The sequence below is a fragment of the Diadema antillarum genome, unplaced genomic scaffold (assembly GCF_040938485.1).
Source record: "Diadema antillarum isolate AM-2024a unplaced genomic scaffold, OU_Dant_1.0 seq00000083_RagTag, whole genome shotgun sequence".
Classification (NCBI taxonomy): domain Eukaryota; kingdom Metazoa; phylum Echinodermata; class Echinoidea; order Diadematoida; family Diadematidae; genus Diadema; species Diadema antillarum.
In genome coordinates this window covers 148,097-170,917 of record NW_027271176.1, presented here as the reverse complement: position 1 = coordinate 170,917, position 22,821 = coordinate 148,097, and the positions used below count along the sequence as shown (strand labels likewise).

General features: G+C 40.3%; 1 protein-coding gene across 1 annotated transcript; it reads right to left on the bottom strand.

Annotated features, from left to right (window-relative positions):
• Nucleotides 1–1,220: 1,220 nt before the first annotated feature.
• On the bottom strand, nucleotides 1,221–19,376 carry LOC139726437 (uncharacterized). Its single transcript, XM_071637394.1, has 16 exons — nucleotides 19,249–19,376; nucleotides 18,120–18,218; nucleotides 15,418–15,518; nucleotides 14,475–14,570; nucleotides 11,504–13,760; nucleotides 11,066–11,161; nucleotides 10,097–10,258; nucleotides 9,149–9,801; nucleotides 8,102–8,875; nucleotides 7,187–7,401; nucleotides 5,349–5,584; nucleotides 4,396–4,581; nucleotides 3,497–3,684; nucleotides 2,947–3,064; nucleotides 1,865–2,039; nucleotides 1,221–1,376 (listed from the first exon to the last, which is right to left on the bottom strand). Exons 1-16 carry the CDS (start codon nucleotides 19,374–19,376, stop codon nucleotides 1,221–1,223), a joined length of 5,640 nt encoding a protein of 1,879 aa, XP_071493495.1.
• Nucleotides 19,377–22,821: the final 3,445 nt, after the last annotated feature.

Here is a 22,821-nt window from a genome sequence, read left to right as displayed (position 1 = left end):
TACCAGCTCAATAGACGTGCAGTTAACGTGATTTGTATACAATCACTCCTCGTGACCTAATGAATGATCAAAGACCTTTCCTGTCTCGTGCCTGTGTTTATGTGCTATACACTATGAAGATACATACAGTTCATTGATTATTTGAGGATACAAACACTACTTTTGGTACTAATATTATAACGAGAATGATATAATCAAATGCAATCAAAGACGACTTTATTTAGCCTGCGATGATTCTCATATCGATCAGAAAACACGTAAATAGGAATTACCCTTTAAAGGTTTATGTATATCTTCATGCATTTGCTGCTATACATTGTGCTGAAATAAAAAATGATATGCGAGAGAAAGTGATTGACTGGGCACAGATGCCAAAACCTTACATCCTGTCAACAATATTAGCAACTTTGCCAAAGATCCGTTTTGTGCTAGCGAGTATGTAGCTATCTGATACTCGTAATACAAGAGTTAATTTCCGATAGGTAAACATAATCTATTCCGTCATTCATTCAAACAGGAACATGTTTCTTGCGTGCACACGTGTTAGTTACATTTTTTTACTCACTGTGGTGTGTGACAAATTAAGTTTCTATATGCATTTACTGTAACGACTTTCGCAAAACATTCTGGTTGGGTATATTTTCCTTTTACGTTTTTGGTTTGTTTTAAGAGAAAAGTGATAACATTCTATTCAAGGAAAATGTTTACATTAAAAAAAAATAGAAAAAGTCACTACAATAGACTCTTACTGCTCTATTATTACTATAATCAATTTAAGATTTCAAGAGAATCATCTTCTATAATTCATTTGAAATGCATAATAGCTTCCTTCTTTCTTTCCCCGATAAATTTATTGCTCTTGATAGATATATCATGAGCAACAAAGGGTTAAATTTGATATCCTATACAGGAACGATGTTGCCCATTGACTTGCAAAATATTGTATCAATGGTGTCTCCTTTGAAACAAACATCTTGTGTTTCGTAGTCTTTCTATGCATATTCACGATTTATATGCGAAAGGTTTTTGAAATCGAGCGTACCAGCAAGTATAGTTCTTCCAACTTCACGTTGTGTTTCCATGAAATATATTTCTCGTCGCCTGGATCATGATCACTATACATATAACGAAAATGCCACGCAGGGTGCAAAATATAAAAAGAGTGCTATGGTACAAAATGCCATGAAGAGATGAATTCGTTCTTCTTAGACGTGACGTGGTTATTTGTAAGTGATTCCATAGAACTCTCCCAAAGGGACGATGCAACGGAGGTGATCGGTGTAGCCTGTATCTCTGGACACGCCCTCCTGCCACGCCCCATAGAGCCACTGGATTCGATCCTCTCTTTCGCCAGTGCAGCGATACCACGCTTCAACCTGAACAGGAATATGAGTCATGGTTCACGTAACTATCAAGGGCAAATCTAAACTGAAGATAAGACACCATAATATTGTAGGACCTACACCAACACAGTTATGACGTTGATGATGGAGCAGACATACAAAATAGTTTATTATGACATGAATACGATTGATGTCAATGTTATGTTCTTATGCAGAACATTTGAACACCACTTTAGCAATGTCAAATCACAAATGTCTTTTATTGGGTGAATAGGCACGGTAAAAGGTAACAAGGGATGGAAATGATGGGGGGGGGGGGGACGGCGAGAGAGGCTGTCAGAAAGGACGTCACACCAGCAAATACGTGAGCGGTTTTGGTACGGTACATTCATTTAGATTACTGATGCTCTGCAATCTTGAGACACAATATTTTGATCGATCTGATAATTTTGAAAGGCCTTTGCTTGAATTTAAAAAAAAAATGACCTGCAGAAGCGTTCATAAAACTTAGATAAGCTTACTGATAGTGTGTCCGTGTTGTAGGAATTCGGACTGATTCCATTGACGTCGAGAATATTGAGACAAAGATCAAGATGGTCACTGCGACCCGAGAAATACAGATCATCCGGACTCGCGATGCGATTGCTCCAAAGCTGACGGCACGTGATTCCATTCGGAAGGCGTTTCCCATCAACTCTATGGCATGATTTTTAAAAGAATTATTATAAAAAGAGTTACAAATCCTCCATTCGAAATAACGGTAGCTTTTGGCCATCCTCTCTGTCTTGATATAAGCACTAATGTAATCATAGTAAATCAACTATAAATTTTGTACCTTTGACATTCCTATAACCACATAATGAATAATTATCGTACTATATGAAAAATAAATCAAATTAATTTTTCACCAACAAAAATCATTGATCAAAGTTACGTGCATGTGTTAAAAGGCCAACGTAGTGGCTTGAAATGGAGAAAGGCTAATGTTCTCTTCAAGAATTATTCCAGACCTCAGTACAGTACAGTACTGTGCTATACTGATACAGTACAGTAGTCCCCTGCAATGTTCTGTTACATTACAATAATGAAGGACAAATTAAGATTTCATTTATTCATAGCTACATAGTCGCTATTCCAACGAACATTTCCGCGGAAGTTGTTCTAATTTAGACTTTATAGCAAGAGTATAGGGATCTGGTTGAACCAGTCCTTTATTATGTATATATGAAGAAATAAAAACAAACAAGACACCCCGATAATCACTACCTCTGCAAACACTCATGTACGCAATCAATGTTTGAATAAGAAATATCGCAAAGTGTACACTTTAACTATCATTCTTTCAGCAGCCATCCCGTTCATTCACCACAATCACAAGTTGCGTCGTTATCTCGCCCTTATTGTCATAACTTTCGTCACATTGTTTTGACCGCCCTGGCAACGGCAGTGAAATACATGTACATCGGCGCGCACTATCCGTACTGCCTACGCCAATATTTACCGCACTTAAGATTCGTGTATGATCTCCTGCCACCGCTTTGTAACTTCCTGTTTAATCAATTCAGTTAGAAATCTCCGCCAAACGGATCTTCAAGGTACATACTCGAGGGATCGGCATTCAAAGACATGCCGCTCATTTTCGGCATCTACCAAGTTTAGGGCGTCCAGGCACGTCACTGCTTTCCCTTCCAGAACCTGCCTTGTCCTGAATCCGATCAGATCTTGCAGTAAATTGAATGAAACAAGTCAGACTTAAGTACAGTTAAGTGGAATTGTCAAATGCTCTCACAAATAAAAGTGGAAGTACAGCGAATTGTAGTTTTAGCATGCTGATTATTTCTGAAATATTTTTCGATGTGTTGGAAAAATGGGAGACCATCTATACATTGCATTCACAATACATAAAGAACAATAAATTTCGTTGTCCAACCTGGCAGCACTGACGACGACAGTAAACTCATTTGATATACTCAGTAGTTCCGTTTCGTCTCCGTTTAAGGGTTTAAGGTTAGAATTAGGGTCAGAGGGATAGGGAAGATGGTATAGTGGGGTGTATAAAAGGTTTTAAAATTTCTTGCAACGTTTCTCACATTTGTTAACTGTAGGAAGAAACTGACATGATATTATCCAACCAGTGATTACGTTTCGAGTACCTCTTCTCTCGCATTCATCCCCCTTCCAGCCTTCAACGCAGGTACAGGTGCCTACTACGGGGTCGCAAGTGGCGCCATTTTGACACCCACAGGTCTGGAGGCAGCCGACGCCAAACTTGTCACTTTCGCACGGATATTGGCACAATGCGCCATTCCAGCCGGCCGTGCACTCACAGCTCCCATCAAATCTGAAAATTCACGCCATCAAAGCAATTGCAAATGATCAGTCACACTAAATTCTCCGAAACAGTTGATATTCAAAATATCAGGATCACAATATTGTCATGTCCGCACTTAAATACTTATGTTTTTTACTACAATTTACGCGTCATATAGGGGAATTCCACACCAGCTGAAAGTAATGTTAGCCCCAATAATAAAAAGTAAATTTTTTGAGCGTAATAGTGGGAACTTGACCAAAATCGCATGAAGAATTAAAGGAAGTTATGACTTTGCAAAGTTTCGCTCAGTGTCACTGAACAGTTCTTAAACGTCGTCAGTATAAATATGCACATGAGCGAGTTAAAATGTCATCGCCTCACACCTCATATAGTTTGTACACAAAATCTTGAAATGTTCACTTATTTCTTCTTTCAAGCGAAATTATGTCCCAAACCTAAACATGTTTGACTGATCGTTATTTTTGAAGTTTCAGTTATATAGGAAAAACAGTGTGTTTTATGCTTTTACGGCAGAAAATCAAATTTTCGTTTTGTTAAACGATCAATGGGAAGTTTTGATGTGATTGAAAGCATCAGCGTAATCTTTAGTCTGCATGGTCATATCAACTGTTCTAGAATTGGTTTTTTTCTTTTAATGAAAGAAAAGTACATATAAACTTCATGCAGTGAAGACACGTCCCTTCTTCAGGTCCACAGGTCGTCATACGGTAACAGTACCTGGAACAAGTAGCACCGTTTTGACAGGCACACACCCCATTGCAGTCTGGACCGTAGAAACCCGATGGACATGCTATCTGGCAGTACTCCCCAGTCCAACCTTCAGTGCATTGACACGACCCGTCTATCGGGGAGCAACTGGCTTCGTTTTCACACAGACATAAACTCTGACACTGTATTCCGTATCTGCAAATCAGAGATCAACAATGCCGTAAACTTGACTCAAACATTTTGTCGTGGTTTTTTTTTTCAGTTTCTAATGGTTGCGCTGCACCATCGCTACTTCTGTCAGAGCAGCTAATCCTACTAAACAAATACTTGCTGTCAATGTCAAACATGATTTTCACACTAAAGCATCACCCATCTGAGTCAATTGCTATGGAGAGAGCATGCAAAAAAAATGATGCTATCAGTATACACATTTACTTCAGCAGAAGATGTGATTGACACTTGCATTCCTACCAAAGGGATAAATCTCAGAAAGCTTTATCGATGAAAAGGAAAAATAGATATTACCCTAAGCTGAAGCTAGCTAACAAAAGAAGTGTCTAATCTCATTCAGACACATTGAATAACGGAGAGATATCAACATCGTATAAGCAGGTGTTTGTTTGTTTGTTTTTTTTTTTTTACAATTCCTGACAATTTACAGAATATTCCGTAAGGCATATAAAAAATGCATCTGATCGAACTAATAAAATGCATATTCTTCATAGGTAGTTTCTTTTGTCGGTTAAAAAAAAAATCAAACTGTATTAGATTATACAGGGCCACTTTTTCACTGATCTGACATCGGCATTTATTCAAACCTTTAGGCAGATCAAGCTGTACAATGCAAATTACATAGTACATTGTAATAATTATTTATATGCCTTTCTAACATTGACATAAAAAAATATATGTCTGTAGTGACTGCACAAGCCTATGATATATCTGAGAAGGAATCACTTTACCGCGTCCTATCGCAGGTCACGTCACATCTCGCCCCAGTCCATCCCGGCAGACATGTGCAGGATCCATGAAAGCGATCGCAAGATGCCGCGTTCTCGCAGTCGCACCTTTCGGCGCAATTCGGCCCGAAGAAGCCGGCATTACAAGGAGTGTCGCACAGTCTTCCCGTCCATCCAGAGACACAGGTACATCTGCCATCCCTGCCACTGCATGTTGCTCTGTTCTGGCACCGACAGATCTATTGCAAAGGGGGATTCATTAACTGGCTTGAGCTAATGCACAATGATTATGATATAATGTCAATGAAGTTTGAGGAAAGTTGGACGATCTGTTCAAAAGTTATGAATTTTCAAACTTATGGTGCCGCCATTTCTGGATAAGAAAACTACAACAGTTTGTGATGTCCTATGATAGTGGATTGATATTGAGGAAATTATAAGTAGAATGCCACATACTGAAAATTTTCAGCATAATAAAAAAGCTTTTGACTTACCTCTTTAGATGGCAGGTGTAATAATGTCACCTGACCTTAACATTATGTCAGTAATAACTTGATCTAAGTTGTACAATATTGCTACATGTCAGTATAATATATATATATATATATATATATATGATTATATAATAAACAGAGAGAGAGAGAGAGAGTGAGAGAGGGCGGAGAGAGAAATAAAACATGTATACGACCCACTAACATACAATTCCTAATATAGGTATATAAGGATATGTGTGTGTGTGTGTGTGTGTGTGTGTGTTTGTTTATCTGTGTGTGTGATATCAGTGGTATCGATAACTGGCCATTCCCTGTTCCCTCCCCCCTTCCAAGCGAGAGTACTGTTCGCCATCCGTGATTCGTTGTCTCGTATACGACCTTTAACTTGACAGAATTGTTTGCGCCCAATAGACTTTGCCCATTTTGACATTATCGGGCACATTGTCGTTTGGAGTTGTATGTATTCAATTTATTGAAAACATGACCTATCTGTAAAGATAAGATACGCCGAAAATATCTCTTATTTGGTACGTGAGGGCACCAAGTCTGGCCGTTCAAAATACTACCGCAAACTACGATATGTCACTCTCAGTAAACGATAATTCCTTGAGACGATACGATCGTTTGGTGACACTGTTTCATATGATTTTTAATACATACTAGATATTGGTACACTCACGGACCTTTCACGTTGATTCAAATAAGTATGATAATCAAACAAATGATTGATTAAGGGAATACAGCAATATTAGTAGAAAACATCGGCAAAGTTTGAGGACAACCGTAGAAAAACGAGAAGACTACTGTACAACATTTTGGGGACGTCACACATGGACAACGATATAAAGAAAATAATCATTACATATTTCCATTTTCCTAATGAAAGACCACTTGACTTACCTCTTCAGAAAAGCAGGGAAACCATGTTACCCATAACATATCAATAACAAGTCGAGGATAGGTGTACTTAACGTTCAAAAGGATTGTGGACTTTTCTTTATATTTACTTTATATCATCCAACAGTGACGTTAAGAATTGTAGTAGTCTTTTCATCTAGCAACGGCCGAACCAAGACTGTAAGAATTAATAACTTTTCAATGGATTATCCGATTTCCTCAAACTTTCCAGATGTGTTCTACTGATATTGCTGCGTCCACTCATACGTACCACCTTTATACATGGGCTCCATTTACCTTTTTCACAATTAGGTATCACTCCAAGCTCTTAAGGTGGGATTAAGCAGGAATGCCATAATCTATACTAAATTTGCTGACCATTACAATACCATGACATGAAAAAAGATAGACTCAAAAGGATCTAATGTTTCAGTGCCATCTGTAGTATACCTGTATGCAGTCGACGCCGTACCGTCCTTCCGGACATGCTGTGTCGCACTGGTCACCCTGCCAGCCTTCGAGGCAGTTGCAGGCCCCGTTAAAGCGGTCACACGTTGCACCATTCCTACAGTTGCAGCGTTGTCTGCAAGACGGACCGAAGAATCCATCCTCGCATGGTAACTCGCAGCGATCCCCAGTCCAACCGGCGGGACACAGACACTCACCTCCATATCATAGTCAAATGACAAGCCAAAAAGTAGCGGGTAGAAGGATTTTCATTATGGGAGCATACAAGTACATAATTTACATCACTATATTCCTGTTACATAGATAAGATATTAAAGACAGATAATGATCACGTACAAATACTCAAGACTATAACCATAATAATGCCCCGCACTCAAAAGAAGACTTCACCTGGTAATGCTACAATGCTTTTGAATGCAGACATTACCTAGATTTCTGACTAACGTATCAGTGCTCTTGTAAAGACCGCGACAGGATAAGTGACCAAAATGTTGACAAAGTAATTTGAAACCTAACGAGACTGGACACATACAGTAGATGAAAATGCACATACAGGTGTATAAAATGGCTGTAAGTTGGAAACACATCAAAAGCCACCTGTCAACATTCTCCAATTTCTTATATTTCCTCCTGACATCACAGTGCATGACATAAATGTGAATTCTACTGCATATATGTAATCAAAATTTATGCCTTTCAGTAATTCATCTCGCATTGTTTCTAGCATTCCACATGGAATACATGCTCAGTTTTGTGCGAGCAAAGTTGCATGTCTATACTTTGTAAATGTCATCAATGTTTCTTCACAAGAATCAGGAAATGGCTCGATTTTTCCCTTTTTCGCCTAAGTTTCTTTTAATACGTTTTTAGGGTCTCGCGATAATACGAAAGCTTTACCTGTGCTGGCATCGCATAGACCATTGTTTTGGCACAGACATTGGTGAATGCATCCTGGCCCGTACTGATCTCTGCTGCATGGTGTTGAGCACGTCAGGCCAGTCCATCCAGCGGTACAGTGACAAACTCCAGTGAATCGATTGCAAGTACCTTCGTTCTCACAGCGACATGTCGCAGCACAGTTACGACCGAATCGATCTGGCGGACATTCTAGGTGACAAAATGTACCCGTCCACCCTGCCCTACATTGACAATTACCGTCAAACCTAGAGCACAATGCGTCATTCTGGCAGTAGCACTGTTCGGTACAGTCAGGGCCGTGGAACCCTTCAGGACAAGGTACGTCACACCTATTGCCTGTCCAACCACTAGGACACTCGCAATCACCTGAAACTACGTTGCACGACGCCTGGTTCTCGCACTGGCACTGGTGGCGGCAATTCTGGCCAAACGTGCCATCCTCGCAGGGTTGATCACACAGCAGACCCTGCCACCCTGGCTCGCAGACACAGGAACCGTCGAACCGGTCGCAAGTTCCGGAGTTTTCACATTGACAAACTGAGGTGCAAGATGGCCCGTACTTTCCTGATGGACAGGCAACATCACAACGTCTGCCGAACCAACCACTTGCACATTGACATGAACCATCAAAGCGGGAACATGTTGCTCCGTTCTCACAGTTACAGAGCGAATTGCAATTTAGTCCGAATGTGCCTTCTTCACAGGGTGTGTCACATGTACGTCCTTCCCAGCCAGCATCGCAAGAACATTCACCTTTATATAAATGACAGACAAAAACAATATTAGCTCATAGATTTTGCAGAGTTTCTTTTTACTTTTCCATTATTTTTACATTGAAACGGATTATTGTATTATTATCCTTGATGCAAAAAATTTAATTTATAGCAATTTCTCCAGATTTTAAATCTGTAAAAGGAGGGTTTCCACAAGACTGAAGTACACTTATAAAATCCGATGAAAGGCCTATATGGCAAAACAAATACAAAACAAACAAACTCTAACATGGACAGTGAGAGTCAGGTTTACCTGTAAACCTATCACACGATCCGCCATTCCGACACTGACATTGGAAGGCGCAATCTTGTCCCCATCTCCCAACGGGACAGGGATCCTCGCATAGCACCCCAATCCACCCTGGAGTACAAATGCAACCGCCGTCTTCAGGGTCACACACGGCATTGTTCTGGCAGACGCATGTTTGACTGCACTGGATGCCATATTTCCCACCGGGACAGGACTGCTCGCAGCGCACACCTGTAAACCCGGCGGGACAGGTGCATGAGCCGTCTAAAAAGTTGCACGTAGCTCCGTTTTGACAGTTACATCTCCCTGCGCAGTTACGGCCGTAGAATCCCTCATCGCAGCGACGTTCACATCTCGCCCCTGTCCAACCTGGGGCGCATTGACAGACTCCAGTAAACCGAGTGCACAGAGCACCGTTCTCACAGTAACATCGTGAAGTGCACCCTGCCCCCCACTCATCGACTCCACATGGTGTGTTGCAGAAGATGCCCTTCCATCCTACAGTACACTTGCAGGAGCCGTTGAATCTGTTACATTCAGCGTTTCGTTCGCAGAGGCATGTACGTGAGCAGTCTGGCCCATAAGAACCGGATGGGCATGGAATATCACATGCCGGACCAGTCCAGCCGTCGGGACATGAACACCGACCGTCGATTCTGGGAAATAACGTTCAAATTTGTTGTAATAAAAGAATAGCCACTTTGACTTTCTTAACAACTAAAAGAACAAATATTTGGATTGTATCGAATATTTTCAATAAAATACACTCCTGATACCTTTATGAAATGCATTTTTTTTTTAAACTTGTGTATTAGCCTAATCTTTAGTCATTATGTATTCTAACCAATGTGATATAAACGGGATCCTTAAAATCTTATCAGAGTCATCAACAAGACTCACAAAACGGCAATCTAATATTTCTATTCCAGAAATGTCAGAAAGAAATCTTACCTTGAGCATACAGCATAGTTCTCACAGCGGCATTCAAATTGGCAGAACGGACCAAAACGACCTTGAGGACATGGAACGTCACATCGGTCTCCCATCCACCCTGCTGGACACTCGCAGGAACCGTCAAATTGCGAACATGACGCTCCATTTGCACACTGACATCTATCATTAGGATGAGGAGGAGATGTCAAATTGCATTATATACGTATCGATAAGTCACAGTCTCATTGCTCTTTACGAAACATAGATGGTGTCCAATGGCGTCACAGTCTGATATACAACAACGGAGCTTCTTCAAGGGTAACAGGGAAAAAAAAGATGGTCATGCACAAAATCACGAGGCAAGCAGCCCTTCTGACATCTCACGTAGGAATTATCATTATGATGTGTTCTCCATCCTTCTATCCGCTCTTTCATTTTGCATTATTACAAGGTCCAAACCATCTACATATATCTTATACTCAAATTTGTCGTTTCAACTGCACTACGAGCAGACCCAGATAACTCCTGATGGGAGCCATTTCATCTTTTACTGGCGTTGTCTCAGGATTATTAAACGAAATCCTATGCCACATCTTTTTTTTTAAATTTGTTATTTTGATTTTATGATAGGTCATGTATGCAAACTTCTATTCGCTAAAAGAAATACATGTATCCAAAAAGCTGTGCCTAATGGATGATATGTCATTATCTCGTTCGCATGGTTTGCGATTGCAATTTCCATTTTCTTTGCCTGTTAGTCTCTCTTTGGTCTCTCTGTGCCGTTTCCTTCAGTAATTTCGCATGATAGCGAACATTAAAAACTGAGGAAAAATAACGCAAAACGCAATTGTGCGAAATCTCCTAATTGCAGTTGGTAACACCGTAGTTTTGTAACTTGTCTGGTAAAATTGTGATGACGTCACGTCAAAACTCTACTTATACGCAACCGTACGGTAAGTTGTACGAGAAGGAGATGGTAACGCTTACTGCAACAAGCAGCCTACACCGTATGTTCCTTCTGCACAGCGATCTTCACACTCTTGACCAGTCCAACCCGAGTTACACTGACATGTTCCGTCGACTCTGTTTGGAGAGATCATGTTTTACATAGTTTCAGCGAGGTCTGTACTCAACATGTTTTGCAACAGGTGGAAAATTGGATAACAGAATCTTATAAGTTCATCATTTCACGAAATTAAAAGCTAATTTAACTCATATACATCAGGATACTTAAAAAAAAATCATCACTGAGTGTGCGCATAACTAGATTCAAGGAAGAATGATGGCTTTAGTTCTTTTGAATGAAAAGGATTCATGATAGATCTAAGAAATTTCTGATGAAGATACAATAACGTCATGTTTTAGGCTTTTAATCCTTTCCTGGTAGATAATGAAAGACGCAACAGCAGCTGCATTGTTACATACCTTGAACATGTAGAACCGTGTCCGCATCGGCATCGAAGCCGACAGTTGGCCCCATAATATCCATTCTCACACGCTTGGTCGCAGTTTTCCCCGGTCCATCCGGCCAAACACACGCATGATCCATCAAAACGTGAACAAGTCGTTGCGTGCTCACACGTGCATTCGTTACCGCAGTTTGGTCCCCAGCTACCTTCAGGACAAGACAACTGGCAGAAATTGCCCGTCCAACCTGAAGCGCAGATACATGATCCATCCACCGCCGAGCAGTTTCCGGTTCGGCACCGGCACTCATTCTGGCAGGAGGGACCCCATCTTCCCCTAGGACACGGAGTATCACAAATAGGACCTTGCCATCCTGGGCTGCAAGTACAGCGGCCGTCAAAACGATCACATGACCCTCCGTTCCGGCATCGACACACACCCCTGCAGTCTTGTCCAAAATATCCAGCCATGCATGGTTCGGCACAAAAACCTTGCCAGCCCGGCGGACAAGTGCAGATGCCTGTCACTGCGTCGCATTCGCCTCCATTTCGGCATCTACAGATCTGAGAGCAGTTGGCTCCAAAGAAACCTTCTGCACACGAAGAAACGCACAAGGGTCCCTGCCAACCGGGAGTGCAGATACATGAGCCGTCCACTGGATGACAGGAAGCTCCATTCTGGCAATTGCAGACTTCAAGACACTGTACACCGTACCTGGATCCATCACAAATGTTTTCACAGGCATCGCCCTCGAATCCTGGTGGACACGAACAAGTACCATCGAATCGATCGCATATTCCATCAAATCGACATCGACACTGCATTTCGCAGTTATCGCCGTAAAAACCTTCATTGCATGGGAGACTGCATGCAGGACCAGTCCAGCCGGCAGCACAGTAACAGCTTCCAGATACATGGTCGCAACTGTCGGCATAGTCACATTGGCATTCCTCAGCGCAGCCTTGTCCAAAGTACCCATCGGGGCATATTTCGGTGCATGCCAGTCCAGTAAACCCTGATAAACAAGTGCAACGACCATCAATGTGATCACATGCGGCACCATTCTGACATCGACACTGGAGATGACATTCATACCCGAAATACCCATCCTCACATGGCTCACTGCAGTCAGGACCTCGCCAACCAGGTGTGCAAGAACATGTTCCCTCCTCGTGGTCACATTCTGCACCATTTTGACATCGACATACTTGTAGGCAGTCAGTGCCAAACATGCCTTCTTGGCAGGGACGAGAGCATATCGCACCTTGCCAGCCTGCTCGACAAGCACACGATCCGTCGATGTGGTTGCAGACGGCATCATTTCGGCACAGGCATCTCTCTGCACAATTGAGTCCGTGACGTCCAATTTGGCATGGCTCTGCGCACAAATGTCCGCGCCAACCTGCAGTGCACGTACACGAGCCATCCACAGGGTCACATTCCGCATCATTCTGACACTGACAAAACTGAAGGCATCCATCTCCATATCGTCCCAAAGGACATGGCAGATCACAGAGCTCTCCGCTGAACCCAGGTAAACAACGACATGACCCATCGACATGATTACACAGAGCCCTATTTGCGCATTCGCATCGCATTGCACAGTTCACGCCATACGTTCCACGCGAGCAGGGGATGGTGCAGTTGTCTCCAATCCATCCAGGGTTACAGATGCACTCTCCAGTCACATGATGGCAATTGCCAGCCTGGCAAGAACAAATCTCAGCGCAGCCATCCCCGAAAGTGTCTGACGGACACAAGTTTGCACATGTCACACCTGTGAAACCTGGTCGGCAGTCGCATCTACCAGTCACATGATGGCATCTTGCTCCGTTTTCACACATGCACATTCCACTGCATCCAAGCCCATATGATCCTTCTCTGCATTCGTCCTGACAATACTGACCAACGAAACCAGGGGCACACGAGCAAGTGCCGTCAACAGGGTTGCAATGTGCACCATTCCGACATCGACATAACTTGCTGCAGTTAGGTCCATATGTACCCTGCTCACATTCCTCTTTGCAGAAGTCACCCCTGAATCCTGCTAAACAAAAGCAGGTGCCGTTGACTGGGTCACAAGACGCTCCATTGAAACAACGGCACGATTGAGAACATCCCTCGCCGAAGCTTCCCTGACGACATTGGCTTTCGCAGTGGACACCCGTCAAACCAGGAGGGCAGTAACAAATGCCATACGCCGCTTGACACGTTCCTCCATTTTCACATAAACACTCTTGGCGACACTGGACTCCAAACAACCCTTCCGGACACGCTAAACATAACAAAACAAAGAAAATACAACAAAAAGTATTGATTTTGAAATATGCTTAACTCTTTGTGCGTATGACTGATTCTGCTGTCCTCCATTAATGCACTTATGTATCCCTCACCATGTGTGAAAGATCACTTGTAACAAACAATCTTGAAAGAAGTGTGATATTAATTCTTGTGTAAAATAGTAATCACTTTCAATTATCAAGAGAAAGAGAAGAAATATTTTCCTTCGATCCACATGGTAAAATCTATAATGTAAGATCCATTTTACGTAGGGTATAGGCCTATATAGGCCTACTAGTAATCACATTATGGAGATTTTTTTTTAAAGTATGCTGTAACTTATGTTGTTGTTTATTTGTGATGCCGAAAGCAAGACACCGTATGAGGCACCTCGGAACGACCCATCTCTATCTTAACGCATAAACATAAATGCAACATCAATGAAAACAACTGACTTATGGGGTATTATGAGCCACCAGCATGAATATGCAAACACAAACAAACCATTGGTGTCTATGAGTTATTTTCGTAAGCCTTGTATTTATTCTGTTACTTACAATCATTAAAAGTAGGATCATGGATATCAATTAGCTAACCTGGATTTCATTCCTGCTGAAATCATATTTCATATGTCATGTTTCTGCTGCTGATAATCTGAGCATTAGCCTTGTTGGGAAGGCAGTCCCTGCAGAGTAACACGGTTACTCACCCCGTTCACAAAAGTCACCAATCCAACCTGGCAGACATGCGCAGTGGTCAGGGGCTACACAACTACCACCGTGTTCACATTGCTGGGAGCAAATGGCTGTTGATGGAAAAGGGCATAAAAGAGAAACAAAGAGATAGACATTTCATGAAGACGGAAACAGAAAGAATGTATAAGGACGAACAGGACAGGTTATTCCCTATCTAAAATAAACCGAATGTCACTGCAACAAATTCATAACACAGCGATATATACTAAGGTATTTCAACCGTCTATGTTGAAGATTCCTTACTGTCGGGACTATAAAGGAAGCTTATTTTATGATGATGATGATGATGATGATGATGAAACAGCATTTACATGTATATAGCGCCATTTATCTGTAGAAACATTCAAAGGCGCATTTTTTTTTCTGCAGAACTCACCGAGTTTGATTAGACAGTCCTGTGACAATTACGGAGTATTGACTAAGTTTCTCATGTGAACATGCTGCAATCATCCTGGTGAGTTATTGGCATTGTAGATTACGTATAGTACAATTGAGCTGATTGTGTGAATTGAGCTTTGGTGTTAATATGTCCTAGAATATAACGCTATACTTCGGCAGCTCGTGAAGCGCCTGGTTTGCACACAATATTCAATAACGATATCACACAAACAACATCGAACAATACTTATGTAATTTGCACGGACCGCAGCGCATCCTTTTCACAGTCTTCTGTGTTTACCTATATATGAAGGACGTTCTCTTGTCATAACTCACAAGCTATGATAAAAGTAAAGATGGAACAGAGTTATTGTCAATACTGTCTATATACTTAATGATTCGTTTCATCTTATCATGGCATTGCAAAAGTCGCTGCGCCTAAAGATCTTGTTACAGCATGAAAATGAGAAAAGAAAATCTGTAAATGAGCAGGCCCCAGGGAAAACAGAAAGCACTCACGTTGACATCGTCCTGTGGTATTGGCAAACCCAGGACAGCATCTTGATACTAATCTGGTCGCCTCTTCCACTCCAATCACAGAGACCTGGTAGTACACAGGCCTTCATCAAAGAAACATTACAGTGTAGAAAGCCAGGCGTATCAGTTAATGATACTCGATGAGATAATCGTGACGCAACGAGATATTGTCTGTATATCATAATTAGTAATGATGGTGCTGTTATTATCAAGACAAATGTATTTGACACATTGCGAAATAAGACATGAATGAGATAAACACAATACCCAGTGGCGGATCCAGAGGGGGGCGCAACCGGCGCACGCCCCCCCCCCCTTTATTTTTCGTGAAAAACAAAAGAAATGAAGAGAAGAAAAATGAAATGAAACCCGGAAGTGCCACCAGAAATATTTGTCACGCCCTCCCCCCCCCCTTTACAGAATTCCTGGATCCGCCCCTGATACCTACACAATATTTATCCAAATATTTATGACACAATACTTTGCTCTTTACGCTTTTCCCTTCTTTTTTCATGCCGTAAATCAGGTGTACGTGATTGTAAGTTTTCCTACTCGAGATGGGATCTTTTTTGATTGACAGGCTATTAGTTTTGATTGTGAAATGCACGATTTTAGTTGATTTTTCTTTTAGTAATAATAGTTATAATAACAATAATAATAATGATAGTAATAATGATAATAATAACCAATATCTATATAGCGCTTTTTCTAAATAGACACAAAGCCCTTAAACAATTGTAAAAAAATACAAAAAAAAATCAACAGTATCTACAAAACAAAACAGAGAAAGTACAAAGCAAAACAAACAAACAATCATTTTACACTTGTCAGATCACTAGCAGTCTGTCATCTGTCGCTTAAGATATTGGTCAGTGTACATACAATACAAAGTTACTATTGACTTCGATGAATGTCTTCCAAAATCACTTCAGTGATTTTATTGAACTGTACAATGATTAACATAATCGAGTTTTCATGATTTTTGTTTAATGTTCGACACTTTTCTTATTTCAACATTTGCGATACTTGCTCGAGAAATTATGCACTCTACGGGAGCTTTGTCACGGAGGTGTATACTTTCCATTTATCAAAGTGGGACGTGTCATTTTGTTTCTCGAGAACGTTAAACAGCATTATGACCAAAGCTACAACAATTGATGTTGTGACACTTTCTCTTTGGTTTATCATATGAGTTATACAATAACATTTTGCATTTCGCAAGCTATGATTATAAAGAAAAGCGCCACTGAAAACAAACTGTCCCGTGGGAAACAGGTCATCATGGAAGCATTCTACATATTATTATATCAAGCTCTTTCTCAAAATAATTATGATTGTTCAAAAATAATCTGTTCATTCAGAACAGATCTATGTTAACATTGTTTTCATAATACACAAGATATTCAATCCATCCCTCAAATAGGGCAAAGTTGGATTAGCAGTCCAAATGAAAAGCATTACAGAGATTGATTTTGCCGATTTTAAATTTTGTTTCTATACACCAATCAGAAATACTTTCTAAGATGGCATAAATTGGTCTTTTGCTTTGAAGCTATGTTGTTGTAAACGTATTGTTCATGGACGTTATGGGACAATGTTTTTGTTGCAAGTGATTGACAAATTGCCAGAGTTTGTTCAGACTCGAAATAATTCATTTGAATAAACACGCAGCGTCCGCTGCTATAAGGGACAAGAACCAGCACTGGCTATGATAGGGCAAAAGTTCGGTGTAGTGTATGTTATATATCAGAGATCCTTGGTTCGAGTCCTATATCAAAGTATGTATGCCCATGATTCTTCTTTTTTATTCTTTTTAATCATGGCTACTGCTAAGGCACTGAATAATCGGTACTTATTTTCGTCGATGTAAGGCGATTTGTCAATCAGTTATGTTAAAAAAAAACTCGACGCAAGAAATCATTAATTTGAATTTGCGAACCAAGCCATATATTTCTACATCGCTTTGGGTGTGCCAAAATGTCTAAATGCATGCTCGTGTATTTATTGATATATGTGTGGGGTGGTGTAGGCCCGGTAGCCATACTATGATAAGAGGGTTGTGGAATTTCTAGGGGTTACCAATTTTTGAATAATATCACATGTATACGTCTATACTTGCGGTTGCATTGCTTAACTGTACACATGAATACGGCTACATGATTATGTTTTCAGCATTCACACATTAAATCTCTAATCTTATCCGAGGTAAGCTTACCTGAAAAAAAAAACAACAACAACATTACTTGCGCAGTGCTCGTCGTGCTATCGGCCAACGTCTTGTAGTAATATATGCTTTAGAATTTGCTAATAGGCCTACACAGGCAAACGTTTAAAAATAATTCATTCCAAGTCTATAGGGATGTTATTTCAAATTGCATTCTGATGTCAATAACAGGTAAATAAGCACGATGACGGTGATTTATTCTCATTTTGATCCTCATCCACTATGATTGGTGGAAGGGAAAACGCAATTAAGAGGGGATGATAATTATCAAATGCCTGTCTTCTGTAGATTGAAAACCACCCCCCTCAAAAAAAAAAAAAAAAAAGAGGGGGGATATGCACGCCACTCTGATTAAAGAACGTCGACTAGAGGTAACAATCGGCCTTACAAGGGCGTGCGGATGATTTTGACCAATTTGATAATAATTATGCTTTCGAGGGCTATCAAAGCTTTCACATACCTATAGCGGGTACATTTGGAGGTTCCCGCCCAGCCGCACAGGACTTGAAATGCCTCGGCTTTCGATGCTCGAATCAGCTTCGTGCGTGTTAATGTAAAACTGCGAACAAATATGTGTGAAATGAAATCCGTGATGTCCAAGTAAAGAAGACATTCAATTTCAACAAGCATTCAAGATCTTTATAAAGTGATGGATAGATCTAGATAATTAAGATAGTGAAAGTTGATATATTTTGAAAAAGGAAAAATCATAAACAGTAGGACGACAGGAGTAGGGATTACAGATTTAATCATAACAACACTAGAGAATAATCTTCCTGATCAAGGATTATTGCTCCAACAAACCGAGTTAACCTGTCTCTTAAGTCGTTCTTCAACTGCGATTTCGAGAACATGGTTCAGTGTAAGCGATGTATCCCAATCGGCCCTGCTATTACATGTATCATAATTATAGTCCCAGAACTGCTCGAGGAACGAAGTGATGATGTCACAGTCTTTTGTTAAAGCTCGAGTTGGGAAGCATGCAGTTGTGCGCATAAACATAGGGACAAGGTGAGGTTGTTTGGAACCAGTTTCCATGACGATGAATATATGACTATGACATCACACTTTGATACCCTATAAATAGACGGTGACAGATGACCATCCAAGAGATGGATATCCTTAAACAAAATTCATATCGTCCAAGAATTACGTATGTAATGGTCAGGGTTCGAACTCGGGATTTATTGTTCTCTCTTTACATCAGAGTCTATACCGTGTAGCTTTATTTACTTTAACACAGTTCTGGAAAGACATCCATAACGCGAAAAGCAAATGTCAATGTGATTTTCGTACAATACGAGACTTCACTTTCTATAGTACAAGGAACAAAATGCCTGTAAATAGGCCTACACACAACGATCTATGGACATGATAGGCATGTGAAGATTTCAGAGAAATTGCCATTGAAAGAGAATGTACGTTTGCCCTTAATATCAGTGATGACTCACGCATTATATAATATCTGAATCTCGTACTTGTACATTATATCCATTCACACATGTCTTTATCATCTATTGATATTTCTACTTTAAGAATGATTTTCAAAAAACCATAAAATAGCAGATGAGTGTAGTTTATCCACTTACGTCTGTTCATAATGACACACGCCGGTCTGCTCTGCAATTGGACAGTTCCCTGGAAACTCAACATTCTGCGCCGCCGTCGGACCGAGGTACTGAAAGAAGAACGTGCACAGACAGAGCAGATACAACATATTGAGACATCGGTTTAGTTCATTCCTCTTTGAAAAGCTTTCTTCCTCTTGAACAACTGTCTTCTACCACACCAGATTCGAGACTTCTTTGTGGGCCCTCTCCGACCGCTCTCACATCTCTACCCAAGCTCAAAGAATCCTTCTGCTTTTGTATCCCTGTCCTGTTCTGTTTTATTCTTTCGACCTCTTTTTGACTTTTTAAGTCATTTCAGAAGCTCTGTGAATCTTTTAGTTTACCCGGAGTAACAACAGTTTCCCATCAATGATGTTACGTTAGTACAATGTTTTCATTCCGCCTCTCACAACATGCTACTGTATTCAAGAAAGAATGCAAATATTTTATAGATCAAGGCATGAAAGTATGCTCCCTAGCTCGTTATCTCATTATCCCGAGCCACTTCACGTATCAAACATATCAAAGCATCAAACTTAAAACATACTACTGTAATGAAAGTTCAAGTATAGTTCGTGCTTACTTTTCACAGAGCGAGAGCGTCTTTCTTCTCGAAATGGTAGTAGAGCGTGAGAATAAGGTAATAGCCCTCATCATCCCCCAGTACTTCTGATGGTGGTTTGTCAGGTATACATGTCGATTTCTAATTAATCAAATAAATATTTTGATATTTCTCCTCTCTTTAAATATCACCTCTTGACCAAATACAAGGCTTTGACTTTGGACAGTTTATTGGAGAAGAGTTTATATTGGAGTTTGTAATTAATTATGTAATCTAAAGTTTATAATATATATCAAAATTTTGTCCACAGCCCCCAGTGAACGATGCGCAAGAACTGCCAACAACCCTAAACACCTCTTGAAACAAACAGGTTAATCAGTAGTCTACAAGTGCAACATTGCACATTGCTGAAATCTGGCTATTTCATCTGCCCTGGATGTGAGATATATCCAAATGCCACCTTGCGCAAAAGAGCGGGAGTAAAGCTAGGATGTAGTAACAGACGACGAACGATGACGTGGTATACCCATGATCAACAAACAACAAAGGCACAATATTGTGCAACTGTAGCTTTCCATCCGTTTTCGTTTCTTGATCAAGAATTAGGGACATCCAGTTGATTAAAGCCTCATGAGGTTTGCTTTTTGGAAAACATCCTACAAATGGATATTTGAGCGTCAGATTGCTAATTATCGTGACGGGATAACGCTAGTATATTTTTATCTAAACAAACCAAAGTCCCCAAACACAAGAAGAATTGAAAAAAAAAAACCGTGTGGCCAAGTCTTATGCAACATTATATTAATGTGCATCACTGTGCCTGACGTATCAAAGGGTCACTATAGTATCATTCTAAACTTTGATTACTATTTTTGATATAGTTGGGGAAATATATTTTTGGTCTGAAAAAAAAAACACCGTGATCATCCTGGAGATTAGCCCTACGTAGTCTGCAGAGAACAGCAGTCCAGTATTCCTCCTTAGGACGAACAAAGGTGTTGCATGACCGTATGTCCAAAAAAAAAAAAAATACAATGGGAATTCCGCAACGATAAATTCAAAAATTCAAAACAGTGAATCAATCCAAATACAATTTCAGGGTATGAAACTATAACTTATCATCCACATCTATACATATTTTCTCATCGGATTTGCTTCAGTGGTCAAAGAGAAATGGGGATCTTTGCTGAGCATGCCAGGGATCCCCTTCATCCCAAATTCTGTCCACTGTGTTCACATAAACACGCAGTTTCAAGAGCATCCAAGTGCTAAACTTGGAAGAATCAGACCCATGACATGTTTTGCAACAATTCACATTTCTCTGTGACCGCTTATCCAAATTGAATGGGATTTTCTGCAAAATATTGGTAAGATGTTAGATTTTTAGACCCTGAAATATTATTTAGAAAGTTCAATCATATTGAAAGTTAGCAATACGGAAATTCGATTGTGTGTATTTTTTTTAATTTTTTTTTTTTTTTGGGGGGGGGGGGAGGGTGTGGACATACTGTATAGGTAGATAAAGCTGACGAGACCATAATAATTATTGACATAATAGTTGTCTTTAATTTGGAGTCCTTGTGCGCGGCAAAAGTGATTTTTTTTTCACCTATTAATCAGAACGTACAAAACTGTTACAACTGAGAACCCCACATTATTTTTCGCAATCGAGCACTGTGATGTTTGATCATAAGACTTTGGTATACAGTATATGCTCAAGACTCCGAGGATAATGGAAGACTATTAGCTTACAGATGATGGCTGGAGTTTGGAGTCAGGTATAGCAACTATAATATGATAATTGTCTTAAACACAAATGTCGATGCCTTTGAAAGTATGCCACCTCAAAACCTCCAGGGTAAAATTTGGCCAGAATTTCTATGCGGAAACATACCAAATGACGTCATCGAGCGAAAGGAAGCGGAAGCAATTACATGTTTATGATGAATGCGAATAAGCCAGTTCAGGGTTCCTTTTTGCGCATGAACAGAAAAGAAGTTATTCATACCAACAGGCATGTTGGTTAAAATCATTGGGATAAGCATCTGCGATGTATAACAATTATTCATGTAATCCTTATAAATGCTGCTTGCCAGCACATACATCTGACAGCAAAAGTGGTATTTGGCAATATCAGTAGAAAGAGATTGTTAATACATTCAATGCAAAATGATGAAATGGATGCCGTCCCAAGTGTTAATGGACGAACCATTCTGGTCATCTGGTCTACGCAAGTTCATTCTTTGTTTGAACAGGACTGATGAGTCCCATATTGTTACTTAAAGCTTATGCATTCCGTCACTCTGAGAACGAATGAAGTGCTCCTAACCGGCTGAAAAAAAAGAAAGGTCATTCGTATTAATGCACTCACGAGCTAACTCCTAATTGCCTCATTCAATACATTCCAATCTTGCTAGTCATCAACGACGACTAGAGGTACAACGGATGCTGAAAATCAAGAAAGTACTTCAACCATCATGGTTTGGTGATAGTAATTACATTTAAAGGGATGGTATACAAGTAGTATCGGTGGAGATGAGGATTGGGCTTTTAACTTTTTGTGAGATACCAAGGTACTACTTTTGTAATAGCACAGAACATTAAAACTATTATCATCGTAAGAGGAATTCAAAGTTTATTTGATGAAAATTGCTGGGTTTTGAATGGCTCAGACATTAAAAAAAGTAAAACAAAAAAATCTAAAGAAAAGGCTGGTCCCCCTTTTTTACGATCGCTCTGTATTGGATTGCTCAGCTATGTCAAAATCAATTTTCATCAAAATAGACTTTGCATTCCTCTTAGAATTATATTATGCTCTTTCATATTAAATGTTTTTCATTTTCTCAACGCGAATGCTAAGATGACGCAGCCATCCGGGTGGACCATGGAGACAGCCGTCTCGCGCATGGATTGTGCTGAACACCATTTTTGTCTAATTAGCGTCGTCTATGGCATTCGCATAGCAGATTTAACGCTTGCTTAGGGCGGAC